This window comes from Zootoca vivipara, chromosome 13 (genome assembly GCF_963506605.1).
Source record: "Zootoca vivipara chromosome 13, rZooViv1.1, whole genome shotgun sequence".
NCBI classification, from domain to species: Eukaryota; Metazoa; Chordata; class Lepidosauria; order Squamata; family Lacertidae; genus Zootoca; species Zootoca vivipara.
The window spans coordinates 51,790,595-51,809,881 of NC_083288.1; the positions used below are offsets into that span (position 1 = coordinate 51,790,595).

Genomic DNA, 19,287 nt, shown 5'->3' on the forward strand with positions numbered 1-19,287 from the left:
TTATTATTAAGCTGGGCGACTGTCTTCTGCCCTGATGCCTGAGATCATCTCCAGAGGCCTCCAGGAATTTGGCAGCCCAGAGAGAAGAGTTGAGGCATGCGCAGAAAGTCAGGAGACAACTATGGGTGCCTCTCTCTCGTTCACCTTCGTCCTCCCCGCTCGGAGGATCCCGTCAGGCAAGATTTGGCTCCGCAGTGTCATTTGCGGAAAGGTCCCCAGGACCCGGGCAGCCTGGGCTGGGGAGGCAGAAGGCTTGAGAGAGGGACACCCACCACAACTACCAGACTTTTAGAAGACATCTGAAGGCAGCCCTGTTCAGGGAGGCTTTTAATGTTTAATAGATTACTGCGTTTTATTTTTCTGTTGGAAGCCGCCCAGAGTGGCTGGGGAAACCCAGCCAGATGGGTGGGATATAAATAATAATAATAATAAGGCCAGCAAGACCGGGGAAGAATTTACATGTGGGGACCCAGAAAGGTTTCTTCATAGAAAAAGGGAAGGGAAAAAGGAATGGAGGATCAGGCTAAATTGAAGGCCAGGCGGAATAACTCTGTCTTACAGAGGAAGGAGATCAAGTCCCGCAGGGCCCTAGTCTCGTGGAACAGAGCATTCCACCAGGTCGGTGCCATCACTGAGAAGGCCCTGGGCCCTGATGGAGGATAATCTAAGGCCCGGGACCCTTAGGCTGTTATTATTCACGGACCTGAGGGTCCTCTGCGGGGCATACCAGGAGAGGCGGTCCTGTAAGTACGAGGGTCCTAGGCCGCATAGGGGGCTTTAAAGGTCAAAACCAGCACCTTGAACCTGCCGCCATACTCCAGTGCAGCTGGTAAAGCACTGGGCGAATATGCTCTCATGGCAAGGACCCCGTAAGGAGCCTCGCTGCAGCATTCTGCACCCGCTGGAGTTTCTGGGACAGTTTCAAGGGCAGCCCTGTGTAGAGCGAGTTACAGTAGCCAAGCCTGGAGGTGACCGTCACATGGATCACTGTGGCCAGGTTGGGGCGGGAAAGGGAAGGGACCAACTGCAGGTGGAAAAATGTCGCCTTGGCTGTTGCTGCAGCCTGCGCCTCCATGGAAAGGGAGGCGTCGAGGATTATACCCAAACACTTAACGGAAGGCACTGGCACTAATTGAGCCCCCGCAAGAGAAGGGAGTTGGTCCCCCAACCCTATACCATCCCGACCCAGCCAGAGGACCTCTGTCTTCAAAGGATTTAATTTCAGTTGGCTCCCCATCCGGTCACATAGCCTGGAGAAGAGAAGGTTAAGGGGTGATATGATAGCCATGTTCAAATATATAAAAGGATGTCGTATAGAAGAGGGTGAAAGGTTGTTTTCTGCTGCTCCAGAGAAGCGGACACGGAGCAATGGATTCAAGCTACAAGAAAGAAGATTCCACCTAAACATTATGAAGAACTTCCTGACAGTAAGAGCTGTTCGGCAGTGGAATTTGCTGCCAAGGAGTGTGGTGGAGTCTCCTTCTTTGGAGATCTTTAAGCGGAGGCCATGGGGTCATGAAGAGTCGGACACGACTAAACGACTAAACAACAACAACACAAGCAGAGGCTTGACAGCCATCTGTCAGGAATGCTTTGATGGTGTTTCCTGCTTGGCAGGGGGTTGGACTGGATGGCCCTTGTGGTCTCTTCCAACTCTATGATTCTATGATTTGTCCAAGCATCTGGTCAGTGTGTCCGGGGCCGAGTTGGGGTGGCCATCCATCAGCTAGCCATCTGGAGTTGCCGTGTCCGGTTCTGGACGCCTCGTGTTGGCATGCTGGAGTGGGTTTCGGAGGAGCACAGTGGTGGGGGCAACGAGACTAAAGGAAGGGTGGGAACGTCCCGCTTGAAAAATGAAAAAGCGACACGATTGTCCTGCTGCAAAACCTTTAGGGCAAAACCTAAGGACACCAGACAAGGCCTGGCCTGCATCAGCTTTAATAGATTGTCTGAATGCCCGTGGCAGTAATTGCAATGCGTCGTGCTAGGTGCTGTACAGTTTTTTGTTTCGTTTTCACAGATGCCCCCCACCTCTGCAGTTTTCTGAATGGGAGGGGGGAGGCTTCTGCAGCAGAATGCTTTGTGTTCCAGCCTGCAAAGACCTGGGTTCAAATCTCAGTGGGGCTGAAGAGTAAGCCTGGTGGAAAAGAAATGTTTTCGACTGGTGCCAAAATATATGTTTTTGCATTTTTTGTTTGGTTGTGTACTTTTTGATGTGTTTTATTTTTTGTTATGTTGCTGGTTATGTAAATCTTGTCATGTTGTACACTGCCTTGAGCATTGTTTTAACTATGGAAAGGCAGCATACAAATAAAATAATAAATGAATGAATGAAGATGTGAGGATGGTTGCCGGAGAGCCTCTCTGGGGAGAACATCCCACAAACAGGGAGCCACCACCAAAAAGGCCCCGCTCTCGTCGCCACCCTCCAGGCTTCCCTGTGGAGCTTGGGGGGCACACAGAGAAACGTCTCAGGTGGCGATTGGAGGGTCCGCGTCAGTTCACATGGGGAGAGGGCTCTAGGTATCTCCCAGGAAGCAATGTTTCTTACCATGTCTCGCTTGCTTTCCCACCTCCGTTCCGGTGCAGAGCCGCAGCTGAAAGGCATCGTCACCAAACTCTTCTGCAGGCACGGCTATTATCTCCAGGTCCACCCCGACGGCAGTATTGATGGCACCAGAGAGGACACCAACGGCTTCAGTAAGGGCAGCTGGCGGGGCAGGGGGAACAACCCTTGCCTGACCGACATCCGTCGCCCAAAGCCCCGGCAGGAGCTCCGGAGAAAGGCCTGACCCTACACCTGTGCAGGAAACAGACCAGGGCAGGAGGGCTTCCGCTTAGTCCCTTTCCAGCAGGGGTAGGGCGGGCGGCAGGGAGCCGGACAGCAGGTGGCGCCAAAGAGCCAACACCTGATTTATTTCATTTACTATTAGGATTCTATACCACTCTTCTTCCATCGTAAGATCTCGGGGCGTTTCCTTGCCAAGTTCGGCAAGGGCAACACAGAGTCAGGGAAGGAAGAAAGCGCCTTAGAATCGTGCCGTCGGAAGGGATCCCCCCAAAGGTCATCCAGCCCAACCCCCTGTAACGCAACCCCGCCAGGTATGCAGGGGGTCGGCCAACGACTCACCACTCCAAGCAGAAATATTTGGGCCCTCCACCCACCGGTTCGGTCCTTTTTTGGGCAGGGGGTGTCATGGCCTATCCTGGCCCCACCTTGCCTACATTCGGTTTGGAATATATCCCTCCCTGCCCCATTTGTGAATTAAATCCTGCCTGTTCTTTCCCCCAGGGGGCTGGATCTGGGGGTCCTCTCGTCTGACCACATGACCCCCCCATCTGCAGCCACGGCCTCCCTCCCCCCCCTTGCTCATTCCCTTGCTGGCTAGTGCCATCTGTCTTCCCTTCTCCCCCCCTTCCTCTCCCCCCCCCAATCTCCGCCCGTCCATTCCTGGCTCTCTATCTGAGTATAATTGAGCCGGCCCGTCCTCGGAGGGACGAATGATTGATGATCCTTGCTCTCCTTCCATTTCATCCTGTCCTGGGCTGCTTCCAGCAAATCTCTCTCCGCACCCCCACCCCGCGCGAGACCCGAATACAAAGCCGGCAGGAGGGGGGCAGCAGCCACAACCGCAGCAAATCTCACCACCACCCCTTGCCCCCTTGTGCCATTGCTCTTGCATTTAAGTGAGCATTTAAAGGAAGTGGGGGCCCCTAGGGATGAGGCAGCCTCCTGGCCGAGGCCCAGCACCTCGTGCTCTCGAAAGGTCTGCCTGCCGCCAACCTCGAACTCGCTCCCCATGGTCTGAGTCCCTTTCCAAAGCAACCTTTCTCCTTCTTGTTGTTCCTCCTCCGCCAGCAGAATTCACAAGTCCTGCCCATTGGGGTCCTTCTCTGCCCCCCCCCCCCAAGAATTCCTCTCTCCTTCCTTGGAGGTTTGGCTAGCTGCCATTCCTTGGCCGTGGTTCCTGCATTGCAGCGGGTTAGGCTGGATGACCCCTGGGGATCCCATTCCAACTACACAGTTCTCTGGTTCTAGGATTCTTCCTATAGGGCACACGGGTCCAGGCTCCCAACTAGGATAGGGGGGGAGGAATCCGCTTCCGCCAAGAAACGACCCAGATCCTCGCTTCTCGAACCCAAACTGTGCTTTGAGTTCGGCATTCCTCTGGTGTCTGCAACGAAGCTCTCCAAATTAAGGAGGTGTTTGGAAAGGCCGGTGAAAATAAACGAGGAAAGGAGCATTAAGTTGCGGGAAAAGTGAATATTAGGCAAGGTTTTAATCTGTTTTTAGTCTATTGTCATTTTAACTATCTTGAGAGCTTTAATGTGCTGTTTCATTTTTTACCAACGATTCTATTATTTTATCTTTTTCTCCCGGAAACCGCTGCACGGTTTCGGCTTGGTTCCTTGCAATCAAGCAAGGCGTAGGTTTTTAGGAAGCAAATTACGAAGCGAATTTTGACAATCGCATTCGGAAGGTTGCGAATTTTCATGAGGACTAGTAGCTCCTTTCCAAGCTCACGTGTGAAGAACGAATCTTGGGAATGGGAAGTGTTAGAAATGGAAATGGACAGTTTTTTGGGAGAGGGAACCCCCCTCCCCAGTTAGAAAAACCTTCTGACAACTAGTGGGCAGTGGGGGGGGGGTGTAAATCTGGCTCTGTTTGCTGACCCCCCCCAACCCTCTTCCTGCTCTTCATTTGGTGTTCAAAACGGCCACCTTTCTGCCTCTCTCCCCACAGCCCTCTTCAACCTGATCCCGGTGGGACTTCGCGTGGTCGCAATCCAGAGCACCAAATCGGGCCAGTACGTCGCCATGAATGCCGAGGGCTACCTCTATACCTCTGTGAGTATCCGGGGGGTGGTGGTGGTGTCGATTCCTCCTGCCAACGGGCACTGGAAGATTTGGGACAGGGGGGAAAGAAAGGTTTCTCATTGCGGCAACCTGCCTGGCTACTGTGAGAACAGGATGCTGGACTAGATGGGCCACTGGTCTGATCCAGCAGGCTCTTCTCATGTCCCGAAATGTGCTTTAGATGCCTGAGTTTGCTCCGATACATTTGTTTAGTCGTTTAGTTGTGTCCGACTCTTCGTGACCCCATGGACCAGAGCACGCCAGGCACTCCTGTCTTGCACTGCCTCCCGCAGTTTGGTCAAACTCATGTTCGTAGCTTCGAGAACACTGTCCAACCATCTCGTCCTCTGTCGTCCCCTTCTCCTAGTGCCCTCAGTCTTTCCCAACATCAGGGTCTTTTCCAAGGATTCTTCTCTTCTCATGAGGTGGCCAAAGTATTGGAGCCTCAGCTTCAGGATCTGTCCTTCCAGGGAGCACTCAGAGCTGATTTCTTCAGAATGGAGAGGTTTGATCTTCTTGCAGTCTATGGGACTCTCAAGAGTCATTACATTACTCCCCACTGAACATCAGGAAGAATTTCCTGACCGTAAGTGCCAGAACGGTCTCCCTTGGGAGTTTGTGGCCTCTCCTTCCTTGGAGGTTTTTAAAGCAGAGGTTGGATGGCCATCTGTCATGGCTGCTTTAGCTGAGATTCCCTGCATTGCCAGGGGTTGGACTAGATGACCGCTGGGGGTCCCTCCCAACTCAACATTGCTGCGATTCCAGCAGGAGCTACTGATGTCTGCAGATGGAGTCTGCAGGGCAGGCCCTGCTCGCTCTGGGGGTCCCCCACACACAAAAAAACCCCACAGGTAGGAACCGCTCCAGCAGCACTCTGTGGCGCTTCTGACTTTTTTCGCCAAGCCCCCAGGGGGGGCCAAGAGGGTTGGCAGAACTCAAGGGGTGGGGCGGCCGAACAAGAGAGAGCTTGATGGGCCCAGGCAGGTGGCGAGATGGTGGGAAGAGGGGTTGGGGAAGCAATGCGCTCCCTTCCAATTGGGGTCAGGGAATTCTCTCTCCAGAGGCCTCGTTAAAGAGGGCAGCTGCTAATTGCAGTTCAGAGAGAGAGAGAGAGAAAGTATTCCCCTCCCTGGGAAATAATTACTGTATATGATTCGTTTCGCGGGTGGCTGTGCAAAAAAACCCCTCCCTGCCTTAAAACCCGGAGACGCGTTCGCAGATCGATCCATGCTCGCAGAATCGCGGAACAGCCCTGAGACTCATCTAGTCCAACCCCCTGCAATGCAGGGATCTTTGGCCCAATGTGGGACTCGAACCCAGAACCCTGTGTTGAAGAGTCTCGTGCTCTACCCACTGAATACCCGAGAGGGCTGCTGGGAATGGGAACAGGCAGAAGAAGACAGGACAGACCCCTGTCTGTCATCCGTACCAACCGTGATGGACCAAGATATTCACGGAGCATCCAGCCACAGCACAGCTTCCTGTGGCAGCGAGTTCCGCAGTTTAACAACGTACCAGCACTTCCTTCCATCTGCCCCCAACGCTCAGCTGCAAAGCACAGGGCATTCCTACAGAAAACAATCCCAGGAGGAGCCGCCGCTAGCCAAGGGTGCCAAGAAACTACAGTTCCCAGGGTTCATTGGAGAGAGCAGATCATGTGCTTGAGATGTGGATGTGCTTTAAAGGCCCATGCGCTCACCCTCTGAGATAAAACAATGCATTTTCTAAAAGGCGGCCGGCTGCCAGGATCAGCTGTCCTTCCTCTTGGCGCCCCTCCCTCGTCCTCCAGCCTGGCAGTTGCCGTGGCGCCCTGATCCTGCCCCCCACCCTTTGCCCTTCCCACCGGGAAGCGCCCAGCCTGCGGCAGTGTGGCCCTTGGCCAAGCAATGCATCTGTGGGCAAATTCCTGGCAGTGACCGCATCGGAGGGGTGGCGTTTTGGGGAGGGTCCGTCCCGTGCCAAAAACAGAGAGGGAGGTTAGATTGCAGGGGAGAGGAGGTGCCGGGTGCAGACCGGGGGGGGGGCTGGGGGAGGCAGCGAGGGTTGGGGGCACGCGCGATGAATCATTTATCCGCCGCCTGGAGAGGTGACCCCGATCCGGCAGGGAACGTGGAGCAGCTGAGAGGGAAGGAGTTTTCCCTGGGAAGATGGTGGCTGTCAGAAAGGATGAGCCTGGCAGAAGGTGATGGTTCGCTGCTTGGGTTGCGAGGGAGAGAGGGGGAGGAGGAGGGAGGGATGGAGGGCAGGCAGGCAGGCGAGGGGGCAGGAGAAGGAGGGGTGGCACAGCCGGGGAGAGGGAGAAAGAGTCTCTCGGGACGCCCCCCAAAAGAAGAGAAAATAAGCACATAAGGAGAGGTGAGGGACTGCACAAAGCACAAAGGCATGGAGACTAAGCTCGCCATCATTCTGTATGCACTGTGCGATTCGAGGCCAGAATTTAACGGGTTTTAGAGCATAGAATCATAGAATCGTAGAGTTGGAAGAGACCACAAGGGCCATCCAGTACAACCCCCTGCCGAGCAGGAAACACCATCAAAGCATTCTTGACATATGCCTGTCAAGCCTCTGCTTAAAGACCTCCAAAGAAGGAGACTCCACCACACTCCTTGGTAGCAAATTCCACTGCCGAACAGCTCTTACTGTCAGGAAGTTCTTCCTAATGTTTAGGTGGAATCTTCTTTCTTGTAGTTTGAATCCATTGCTCCGTGTCCGCTTCTCTGGAGCAGCAGAAAACAACCTTTCTCCCTCCTCTATATGACATCCTTTTATATATTTGAACATGGCTATCATATCACCCCTTAACCTTCTCTTCTCCAGGCTAAACATACCCAGCTCCCTAAGCCGTTCCTCATAAGGCATCGTTTCCAGGCCTTTGACCATTTTGGTTGCCCTCTTCTGGACACCTTCCAGCTTGTCAGTATCCTTCTTGAACTGTGGTGCCCAGAACTGGACACAGTACTCCAGGTGAGGTCTGACCAGAGCAGAATACAGTGGTACTATTACTTCCCTTGATCTAGATGCTATACTCCTATTGATGCAGCCCAGAATTGCTTTGGCTTTTTTAGCTGCTGCATCACACTGTTGACTCATGTCAAGTTTGTGGTCTACCAAGACTCCTAGATCCTTTTCACATGTACTGCTCTCAAGCCAGGTGTCTCCCATCCTGTAATTGTGCCTTTCATTTTTTTTGCCCAAGTGTAGTACACTCATACCTCGGTTTAAGTACGCCTCGGTTTGAGTATTTTCAGTTTAAGTACTCCGTGGATCCGTCTGGAAAGGATTAATCCACTTTCCATTACTTTCAATGGGAAAGTTTGCTTCAGGTTAAGTACACTTCAGGTTAAGTATGGACTTCCGGAACCAATTACACTCATCTGTTAAGGTCATTTTGAAGTGTGATCCTGTCCTCCCCTCACAATTTGGTGTCATCTGCAAACTTGCTCAGGATGCCCTCAAGCCCATCATCCAAGTGTCAAGCACCTGCTTGGCATGCAGAATAACAACAAACAAACAAACAAACAAACAAACAACAACAACAGCTTATTACTTATATCCCACCCATCTGAATGGGATAGCCAGTTTAGTCCCCAGAAGCTGGATATTTGCGGCCTGTTGCCCTGAGAAGCCGCTGCTGCCAGTCAGTGCAGACAAAAAATCCTTGCTGAGTTGGAAGGGACCCCCGGGGGGTCATCTAGCCCCACCCCCTACAAGGCAGGAATATCAGCTGGGGTGAAGTGTTATACACACACACACACACACACACACACACATCGTCGAAGAAACGAAGAAACAATAATATTTTCCGTGTAGAAAACAAAGCAGAACAACAAGATATTGTGTTAAAAGGGGGTGGGAGGGTAGTAGTTAACCAGACCTTAACCTCATACGGTTTTTATAAAAATGAAGTCCAAATTTCTTTAAATGGAAAGTCTACATTTTTACATAGCGAATTTGTACATATAATGTACAGTGAAATCTCGGCTGTCAGACGTAATCCGTTCCGCAAGCCCATTCGGCTTCCGAAACGTCCGACAACCAAAGCTCGGCTTCTGATTGGTTTCGGGAGCTTTCTGCACTCGAGCAGAGAAACGTTCGGAAACCGGAACACACACTTCCGTGTTTTCGGCGTTCGGGAGCCAGAAAGTTCCAAAACGGAGGCGTTCAGAAGCCGAGGTTGGACTGTACCTGGTACAGGATGGACAGACAGCCATCCAACCTCTTCTTAGTAACTTCCAAGGAAGGGGGGGTGTCCGTCACCCTCCAAGGGAGTCCGTTCCACGGCACTGATCTAGAGGGACCAAAGGAGTGGCTCATCGACAGGTAGCATCCCGTATTTGTAAACCAGGCCTTCATTCAGAAGCATGAGGACTAGAATCTTAGGAGAACGGCCGCATCTGCTTGGTCCCACAACTGATCTGTCGATAGCAGCCATCGATAGCCTCCTCCTCCTTTACGGATTTGCCCTGCCCTTCCTTTCTTTTTCTTTTTTTAATAATATTTTGCTTTTCCGTCTTTTACATTTAAACATATTCTTGAAATTCACTTTAGATATTGCTCATCCGAGCGTCGAATTCCCTCCCTCCCGCTTCCCAGTTTGTATCTTTACATCCTAGCATTTGTTAATCTTCCCTTGTACGTTATTCCTTCCTGCCCTGTCCTTTCTTAAAAAAGCCTGTGGCAGGGAGTTCCACCGTTTAACCGCGCACCAAAGAAGCCCAACCAGTCCCGCGTCCAATTCTCACGGTGGCCAGCCGGGTTCCCCCCAAACGGGACATGAGCGCAGCGGAAGCTCTCCCGACGCTTCGGGGACCTTTCAGCCGGAGGGCCGCATTCCCTTCCTGGAAGGCTCGCGAGGGCCGGTTGCCTGTGGTGGGCGGAGCCCAAGGCAAATGTGGTTGGGCCATGAATATAAATTCTCTCTTGACACGCCCCTCTCTGTCCTGCGGTCAGAGATTAAGCACAGCTGGGGGGACACTTAAGGGAGGTGCCAATCGAGAGCAGAGAGGGGTGTGGCTTGGGGCAAGGGGCGTGGCCCGGGGAGGCTCCCCAGGACCAGAAAGCAATACTTGAAGGGCCACATTCTGCACCCAGGACTGAGGTTCCCTCCTACCACTGTCCTAGATGCTACAATAAGGCTGCCTGGGAGGGAATAGGATTATCCAAGAGCTACCCGAACAGGGATGTTTTAAAATTGATTAATGATTATTATAGATACATAAAGGAAGATTTAATCTGCTCGACTGCTTGGAGGGCAGGTGATGAGAAGTGTATAAAAGCCTCAGCAGAAGTTGGTAGTCGAACAGGTGATGTGTGGGGAGAGGGGTTGAAACTTTGTAAGGAATTTTGGAAATCTTATCGCACTGGGAACAGCAATAATAATAATAATAATAATAATTTATTATTTATACCCCGCCCATCTGGCCGGGTTCCCCCAGCCACTCTGGGCGGCTTCCAAAAAAACAGAAATTCTAAAATACAGAAATCCATCAAACATTAAAAGCTTCCCTAAACAGGGCTGCCTTGAGATGCCTTCTAAAGGTCTGGTAATTGTTCTCTTTGACCTCTAGTGGGAGGGCATTCCACAGGGTGGGTGCCACTACCGAGAAGGCCCTCTGCCTGGTTCCCTGTAACTTGGCTTCTCGTAATGAGGGAACCGCCAGAAGGCCCTCGGAGCTGGACCTCAGTGTCCGGGCAGAACGATGGGGGTGGAGACGCTCCTTCAGGTATACCGGACCGAGGCCGTTTAGGGCTTTAAAGGTCAACACCAACACTTTGAATTGTGCTCGGAAACGTACTGGGAGCCAATGTAGGTCTTTTAGGACCGGTGTTATGTGATCTCGGCGGCCGCTCCCAGTCACCAGTCTAGCTGCCGCATTCTGGATTAGTTGTAGTTTCCGGGTCACCTTCAAAGGTAGCCCCACGTAGAGCGCATTGCAGTAGTCCAAGCGAGAGATAACTAGAGCATGCACCACTCTGGAGAGACAGTCAGTGGGCAGGTAGGGACTCAGCCTGCGTACCAGATGGAGCTGATAAACAGCTGCCCTGGACACGGAGTTGACCTGTGCCTCCATGGACAGCTGTGAGTCTAAAATGACTCCCAGGCTGCGCACCTGGTCTTTCAGGGGCACAGTTACCCCATTCAGGACCAGGGAGTCCTCCACACCCGCCCGCCTCCTGTCCCCCACAAACAGTACTTCTGTCTTGTCAGGATTCAATCTCAATCTGTTAGCCGCCATCCATCCTCCAACCGCCTCCAAGCACTCACACAGGACCTTCACCGCCTTCACTGGTTCTGATTTAAAAGAGAGGTAGAGCTGGGTATCATCAGCATACTGATGGACACCCAGCCCAAACCCCCTGATGATCTCTCCCAGTGGCTGCATATAGATGTTAAAAAGCATGGGGGAGAGGACAGAACCCTGAGGCACCCCACAAGTGAGCGCCCAGGGGTCTGAACACTCATCCCCCACCACCACTTTCTGAACACGGCCCAGGAGGAAGGAGCGGAACCACTGCATGACAGTGCCCCCAGCTCCCAAGCCCTCTAGACGGTCCAGAAGGATGTTATGGTCGATGGTGTCAAAAGCCGCTGAGAGATCCAGCAGAACAAGGAAACAGCTCTTACCTTTGTCCCTAGCCCGCCGGAGATCATCGACCAGTGCGACCAAGGCAGTTTCAGTCCCATGATGAGGCCTGAATCCTGACTGGAAGGGATCCAAATGGTCCGCTTCTTCCAGGCGTGCCTGGAGTTGTTCCGCAACCACTCGCTCAATCACCTTGCCCAAGAATGGAAGATTTGAGACTGGGCGATAGTTGGCCATATTGGCCGGATCTAAAGATGGTTTTTTAAGAAGCGGTTTAATAACCGCCTCTTTCAGCGGGTCTGGGAAGGCTCCCTCATGGAGAGAAGCATTTACCAACCCGCGAAGCCCATCGCCCAGCCCTTCCTGGCTAGCTTTTATAAGCCAGGATGGGCAAGGATCAAGGAGACAGGTGGTTGGTTTCATTCGTCTAAGCAGCCTGTCCACATCCTCGGAGGTAACAGATTGAAATTGATCCCACAAAACTTGACTAGACAGGACTCTAGCACTCCCCCGCCCCGGCCCTGCTCCCACGGTGGAGTCTACCTCTTCCCGAATCTGAGCGACTTTATCTGCAAAAAACTTTGCAAAATCATTGCAGGAGATCATGTGGCCCGTACTGGGCCCGGATGGAGCAGGTGGTTCCGCTAAATTGTGAACCACCTGGAAGAGTCTCCTGCTGCTGTTTTCTGCAGATGCGATGGAGACGGTGAAGAAGGTCCTCTTCGCCGTCGCCATTGCCACTTGGTAGGCTCGAAGTTGAGCTCTAGCCCGTGTCCGGTCTGATTCAAAATGAGTTTTCCGCCACCGGCGCTCTAGCCGTCTCAACGACTGTTTCATTGCCCTCAGCGCCGGGGAAAACCACGGGGCTGTCCGGGCTCCATGCAATCTGAGAGGGCGCTTCGGAGCCAGACAGTCAATAGCGCTGGTTAACTCCGCATTCCAGCGGGCCACCAGGGAATCAGCTGAAAGGCCATCGACATGGGATAAAACATCCCCTACCACTCTTTGGAAGCCAATTGGATCCATTAAGTAGCGGGGGCGGACCATCCGAATCGGTCCCACCTCCCTGCAGAGGGAAAGGGTTGCGGAGAAGTCCAGTTGCACCAGAAAGTGATCTGACCATGGCACTTCTTTTGTTTCGCTTTTACTTAATGTCAGATCACCAACGTCCATAGAGGTAAACACCAAGTCCAAGGCATGCCCGCGGCTATGAGTTGGGCCAGACTTATTCAGGGACAGCCCCATGGTGGCCATGCTTTCCACGAAGTCCCGAGCGGCTCCTTGTAAGGTCGTGTCGGCATGGATGTTAAAATCCCCTAAGACAACCAAGCTAGGTGTCTCCAGGAGCACATCCGACACGACCTGAAGCAGCTCGGGCAGGGAATCCTTGGTGCAGCGGGGAGGTCGGTACACCAAAAGGAATCCTGTACTGCCTCTATTGCCCAACTTCCAGAACATGCACTCAGAGAACTGGGTCTTCCCAATAGGACGCCTGGTGCAAACTAATGACTTCCTAAAAATCACTGCAACCCCCCCTCCCCGCCCAGATGGCCTGGGTTGCTGTGCATAAGAGAAACCTGGTGGGCAAGCAGCGCCAAGAACGGGCCCATCGGCTTCCTCCAACCAGGTCTCTGTCACACATGCCAGGTCAAATCCTCCATCCACAATCAGGTCGTGAATGGCGGTGGTCTTATTCATCATCGACCTGGCATTGCACAGCAGCACCTTCAGGTCATGTGGGTATCCCTTGCTGATTCCAATATCCGTCCGGTCAGGACCAGACCTGGAGGCAGGGATAGTCCTCAGACAACGACTAAGTCTGCCTCCTCGGTAATGACATGGTCTGGTCTTAGCGTAACTCCTCCTCCTACCCGTGACCACTGAGATCGGTTGTTCCAGTGCACACCCCCCTGTGGAATCTGCCCCAGCCATTTTGCTTGCTGGGACCCCCTCCCGGGCAGCCCTGACCCCTCCCCTTAAAAACAAAATAAAACCTCTGTAAAAAACAGCAAAGAACTCAACAAAAGAAGAACACAAAAAAGACAATAAAACAATAAAACCAAAAACAATAAAAATTACAAATACACTAAAATTTAACAGATTCCCACACCCAACTAAAAATCCCTCCCACCTACCACCCCAAACACAATAAAACAATAAAACCAAAAACAATAAAAATTACAAATACACTAAAATTTAACAGATTCCCACACCCAACTAAAAATCCCTCCCACCTACCACCTCAAAGAAGATAAAAACATTAAAAATTCTTTAAAAAGCATTTTAAAAAGGACTCTGTGCTGTTTCAAGTTCCCCTGGGCAGCACCAGCAGCAGAGCGGCGGCAGCAGTCCTTTATGAGGCCTTCCAGGCCCCGCCCTAGACCAGGTGGAAGGAGGCAGGGACAGGGCCTGTGGGCACTCACAGCAGGAGAGAGTCCTGGGCAGCAAAAGGGGAAGGAAAGCAGAGGGGCAAAAGGGGGGGCGCGGGATGTCAGCTTTTTAATCTGTATTAATTTGGTCACAATTTGTTTAAAAAAATATGGAAAATCAGTAAAAAGAATTAGGGGAAGAAAAATGCCAAAAGGCTGCAAAAATTGAACTTGAACGCCTGCTAAAGGAGGTAGGACAGGGATCTGAGGGGTTAAATAACCTCCCTGATCCCTGCAGAAATCTCTCGGGAGTTTTTCCTCCTCCCTCCCCCGCAGATCTCTTGGCGGTTCTTAAGACGCCCTTTTAATATCAATTAAACAGCTCTGAAGAAATTTGGCAGTGAAAACGATGGCGGCTGGCGGCTTGGGCAGGGGGGGGGGGAGAGAATAAAAGTAGCTGGGGTGAGCGCTCCTCCGGGACACTTTGCTCTCATTAACGTTATGGATCCGCTGGCGCCTTCGTCCTCACGATTCTGGGATGCGGACCCAGGTATCCTGGAGAGACCCCCAGGAATCCTGTGGGTGATCTCATAAGGGTGTCCATCTGGTGTTGGGCAGCGCCACCTAGTGGCAGGCAGCTGTCAATACAGTACAAGCCAGTGTTTGCATAAATGGTTTTTTTTGTTTTGTTTTGTGGGGCGTATTTCTCTTTTTGGGGTGGTATTTTATTACATCTCCAGCTTTTCCTCCAAGAGAGCTGGAGGGATTTATAATGGTTTCAAAATAGTTGAATAATTGTTGATCTGTTGTATATAGATACATTGCGTTTTGTTTGATTGTTCTCAGTGATGAAATAAAGTGTTTTCTTATGCAGCAGCATCAATATACAACGAGTCGTAGAGCTGAAAGGGGTCCCCCAAAGGTCCTCTAGTCCAATGCAGAAATAACAAACAAAAAAACCACAAGTCTTTAGTATCATCAGCCGGTGGAACTCCCTGTCACTAGAAATTCAGGAGCAAACGTCAGGGCCAACTTTTAAATGCCTGCTGAAAACTTTTCTATTCTGCCAGGCCTATGCAAGCGGTTAAGAATAAATACAGTAGTCCCTTGGTTCTCAAACTTCATCTGTTCCGGAAGTCCGTTCCACTGCCAAACAGCTCTTACTGTCAGGAAGTTCTTCCTAATGTTTAGGTGGAATCTTATTTCTTGAAGTTTGAATCCATTGCTCCGTGTCCGCTTCTCTGGAGCAGCAGAAAACAATCTTTCTCCCTCCTCCATATAACATCCTTTCATATATTTTAACATGGCTATCATATCACCCCTTAACCTTCTCTTCTCCAGACTAAACATACCCAGCTCCCTAAGCCGTTCCTCATGAGGCATCATTTCCAGGCCTTTGACCAATTTTTTTGCCCTCTTCTGGACACATTCCAGCTTGGTCAGTATCCTTCTTGAACTGTGGTGCCCAGAACAGAATGGTTTTTTGTACAATTGTTGTAAGCAACTGCGATTTCCTTTATTTATTCATAGCATTTGTATGCCACCTTTTTCTCCAAGGAGTTCAAGTGGGCATAAATAGTTCCCTCCTCCAATAATAATAAGAATAATTTTATTATATGTACCCTGCCCTTCCGACTGGTATGCCCCAGCCACAACAACCCTGTGATGTAGCTCAGGCTGGCCCAGGGTCACCCGGCGAGCTTCGTAGCGAGCTTCGAACCCTGGCCTCTCTCTTAACCCCTGCTCCCCTACTGCTACGTATTTATAGAGGGCAGTACATAAATGTCTTTTTTAAAAAAATCAATGAATATAATGAACCTCTCTCCCCTCCAGACTCACTTCACCGCCGAGTGCCGTTTCAAGGAGTGCGTCTTTGAGAACTATTACGTCATGTATTCCTCCACCCTCTACCGGCAGAGGGAGTCGGGGCGGTCGTGGTACCTGGGCATAAACAAGGATGGGCAAGTGATGAAGGGAAACCGAGTCAAGAAGACCAAAGCTGCGGCCCACTTCCTCCCAAAACTGCTGGAAGGTGAGCAGAGGCGGGGGGGGGGGCGTTTGGGAGAGAAAGCCTCGGGTCAGCGATCCTTGGGAATCGTTGCCGTGCGAGTGATCTCTGCTGCTTCCGGCGCGCATGATCTCTTGCACAGCTGTGAAGAAAAGCCCCGGTCTCAGGATCGAAACTAGAGGGGGCAAGGGGGGGCCAAGGCACGGGAGGGGAGGGGCCACAAAGTGGGAATGTGGGCGGGGCTACGGAGCCCAGGTGGAGCGCGCAGCCGTGGGCGAGAGCGGCGCTGCCGGCGGGGCTGGTGGGCAGAGGCAGAGGTGGAGTACAGCCCAGCGGAGCGCGAGTTCGGCGTTCCTGCCCACTGCGCCGCACCCTCCAGCTTCCCATCGCTCTCTGGTTCCCCGCCGCGCTTGGCCTTGCCGGAGCGTGCGGCGCGGTGGGCGGGAACACCGAACCCGCGCTCCGCCGGGCTGTGCTCCGCATCTGCCTCTGCCCACCAGCCCCACCGGCAACGCCGCTCTCGCCCACGGCTGCGCCAGCCCTGCTTCTGGGGGGGGGGCAGCTGTCCCCATAGCTGCCAAGTACCCCGTTTCCCCCGGGAAAACCCCCTTTTTACTTACCTTTTCCCGGTGGTCCCCCGTATCACTTCGTCTCCCGTTTTTCTCCGTTATTTTCTCCTGCCGGCGGCCATTTTTTCCCTTTCCGATTTGCCCTTCTATGGGCACCAAAAATGGCCGCCACCAGCTTCAAAAGTCGCATCTACGCATGTCTGGAAGTGCATAGACGCGACTTCCGGTGTTGCCAGCAGCCATTTTTGGTGCCCATAGATGGGCGGAGCGACACCGGAAGTTGCGTCGACGCACTTCCTGACATGCGTACAAGCGACTTTCGAAGCCGGTGGCGGCCATTTTTAGTGCCCATAGAAGGGCAAAGTGAAGGGCATAGAAGGGCATAGAAGGGCATAGAAGGGCACTTCCGGTGTCAAATGGCTGCCGGTCCCGGATTCTATGCCCATAGAAGGGCATAGAAGGGCACTTCCGGTGTCAAATGGCTGCCGGTCCCGGATTCTGCAGTCCGGAACTTGGAAGGTAAGCTGTCCCCCCCTGCCCTGCGCTGGGTACGCCCATGCCCGGTCTGCTCCCAACCTTCCTCTGAGCCAGCCTGTCCTTGCATCTTCCTCCTAGTTGCTTCAGATGCAAAGATAAAAGAGTATTTCAGGTGCCTAGCTGAGAGAGTCCTGAGCAACGGACTCTGAATCTTATTGGTCAGGAAGAGAAAATCGTCACTCAGGACACGGGCAGAGGGCCAGTGCCGGATTTACATATAAGCTAAACAAGCCATAGCTTAGGGCCCCACTCTCTTGGGGGCCCACAAGCAATTTAAACGGGGGGGGGGACTGGATGTACATTTCCAAAATATAAGATAAAAAATAACTAAAATAAAACCTACATGCAACAACAGGGTTTTGTGTTGTGTAGGCTCCTAGGATGTAAGTCATGGGCCCCGCCTGCCAGCCTGCTCCCTAAAATATCACGGGTTTGCTCCTTTCTATATATAGGGTGCCTACATTCTGCATGGACGGGTTGCAGGGCGACAGGTGCAAATGGCTTGAGATACCTTTGAGGTCCATAAATGACCATATATAGCATATATTCAACAGAAAAAAACAGCGACAATTTGTTGTTGACAAAGGGCGGCTGGACATATAAAGGGCCCCATGACCTCCAGTAGCTCAAGGCCTCATCCAACCTAAATCTGGCCCATTTCCTCCTTCCATCAGGGATCCAGACTTTCTCCAAAGCTGGCCAACCTCACTGCTTACTCGCGAGTAAACCAGAATTACTGTAGCGTGGCAAATTGGCCAGGATTAGTCATAGCTGCCAAGTCTCCCGTATTCCCTGGGAAACCCCCATTTTTCCACCCGTTTCCAGCTGGAAAAACGGAATTTATTCCCCCCCCCCCAGTTTACTTACCGGCCGGGGGAGGCTCCTTCTGCACATGTCTGGAGTCTCTGGACATGCGCAGAAGCGATTTCTGTCGCGGCGGCCATTTTGGAACTGGGCAGAGCAGCGTCGAAAGTCGCTTCTGAGCATGCTCTGCCCAGTTCCAAAATGGCGGCAGCGCTACTTCCGGTCTGCCGATCCCTTATTTTTCCAGCAGGAACTTGGTAGGTATGGGATTAAGTCCGGTTTTCGAGCCACAGGACTCTGTTTTATTGTGTGAAGGAGGGAACAGGCAAGTTGGAAGGATGATCAGGGTGACAAAAGAGGAACAGTTGGAAGTAGTTGGGGGTGTTTAGCCTGGAAAAGGCGAGATTAGAGACCCATCTTCAAATATTTAAAGGGTTCTCCTGTGGAACACGGAGCAAGCTCGGTTTCTGCACAAGAGCCCTCTCCCCTCCTGCGATTTCCGGCAAGTGGCACCCAGAAGCATCGCTGCCTTTGACCACGGAGGCAGAGCACAGCCGTTATGGCTGGCAGCCATCAATAGCCCTCTGCTCTCCCACCAATTTGCCAATTTTGGTGCCCGTCGCCCGCCTCCTGTGGCAGGGAGTTCCGCAGTTTAATTGCGCGCCGCACGGCTCTGCCCCCTTTGGCCAAAGAGGCATGCGACAGGCCGGTTAAGAGAACTGACGGGAGCCCGGACGAGGTCTCCCTTCACGTGGGGGCCGTTCTGGTTCCCCGCGGCTGGGGGCTGATGGGAATTGTAGTCCGACGCAGTTTTAATCCCTGCCCCCTTTCTTCCTCCGCAGTGGCCTTGTATCGCGAGCCTTCCTTACACAACGTGGTCGAGCCGGCCCTGGCGAAGAAGGCAGAGGAGGCCGGTGCCCCCTCCGTGCCCGTCAAAGAGATCTCCAAGGCGGAAGCCACGTAGCCCCAAGGAATGGGGGGGTGCCCCTTCTCCTCCGCCCCCCACTTCTCCCGTGCAAGCCACCTGCACACACGACCCCCCCCCACAGACACCTCTGAGACAGCCGCCCGCTGAGAAACACCTTCCCAAACACACCTTCACGGACCTTCCATTTTCTCTCAGGATGTGTCTCCCCTTCTCTCTCGCTGTCTTCTGCCTCTGTGGGACTTTGGACCCCAACAGGATCTGGCCGGGAAAGGAGGAGGTCCGTCATCATCGTCCGGCAACTTGGACGAGGGGAAAAAAATAACACAACGGAAGTCTTCCGTTTCGCGCTTACAGGTGCAATACGGCCTCCGGCCGCATGGGGACGACATTGCAACGCCGGGATTTTTCTTCTTCTTCCTCTTCTTCCAAACTGTGACAAATCCACTGTGTGTGGGGGGGGGTGTGCGCTTTCAGCCTCCCTATTGCAGAAGTGGTTGCGTCTCGTCAGGGATAAAAACGACGTTTTTAGAAACCCAATCAATCTACAGCAGTCTTCCAAAATGGCGCAACGAGGGTGTTTTCTCTTCGCCGGGGCCAACGGTACAACTTCAGGGAGAAGGAGAGTGTTTTT

The 19,287-nt window shown here is 52.5% G+C and overlaps 1 protein-coding gene across 1 annotated transcript in view; it reads left to right on the forward strand.

Annotated features, from left to right (window-relative positions):
* The window catches only part of FGF11 (fibroblast growth factor 11), a 41,666-nt gene extending 22,974 nt beyond the window's left edge, over positions 1 to 18,692 (forward strand). Inside the window, exons 2-5 of the mRNA XM_035135703.2 lie at positions 2,590 to 2,700; positions 4,745 to 4,848; positions 15,644 to 15,842; positions 18,571 to 18,692. Of these exons, the coding sequence (XP_034991594.1) occupies positions 2,590 to 2,700; positions 4,745 to 4,848; positions 15,644 to 15,842; positions 18,571 to 18,692 (536 nt within the window). The remainder of the gene's footprint in view (positions 1 to 2,589; positions 2,701 to 4,744; positions 4,849 to 15,643; positions 15,843 to 18,570) is intronic.
* The last annotated feature ends 595 nt before the right edge of the window (positions 18,693 to 19,287 follow it).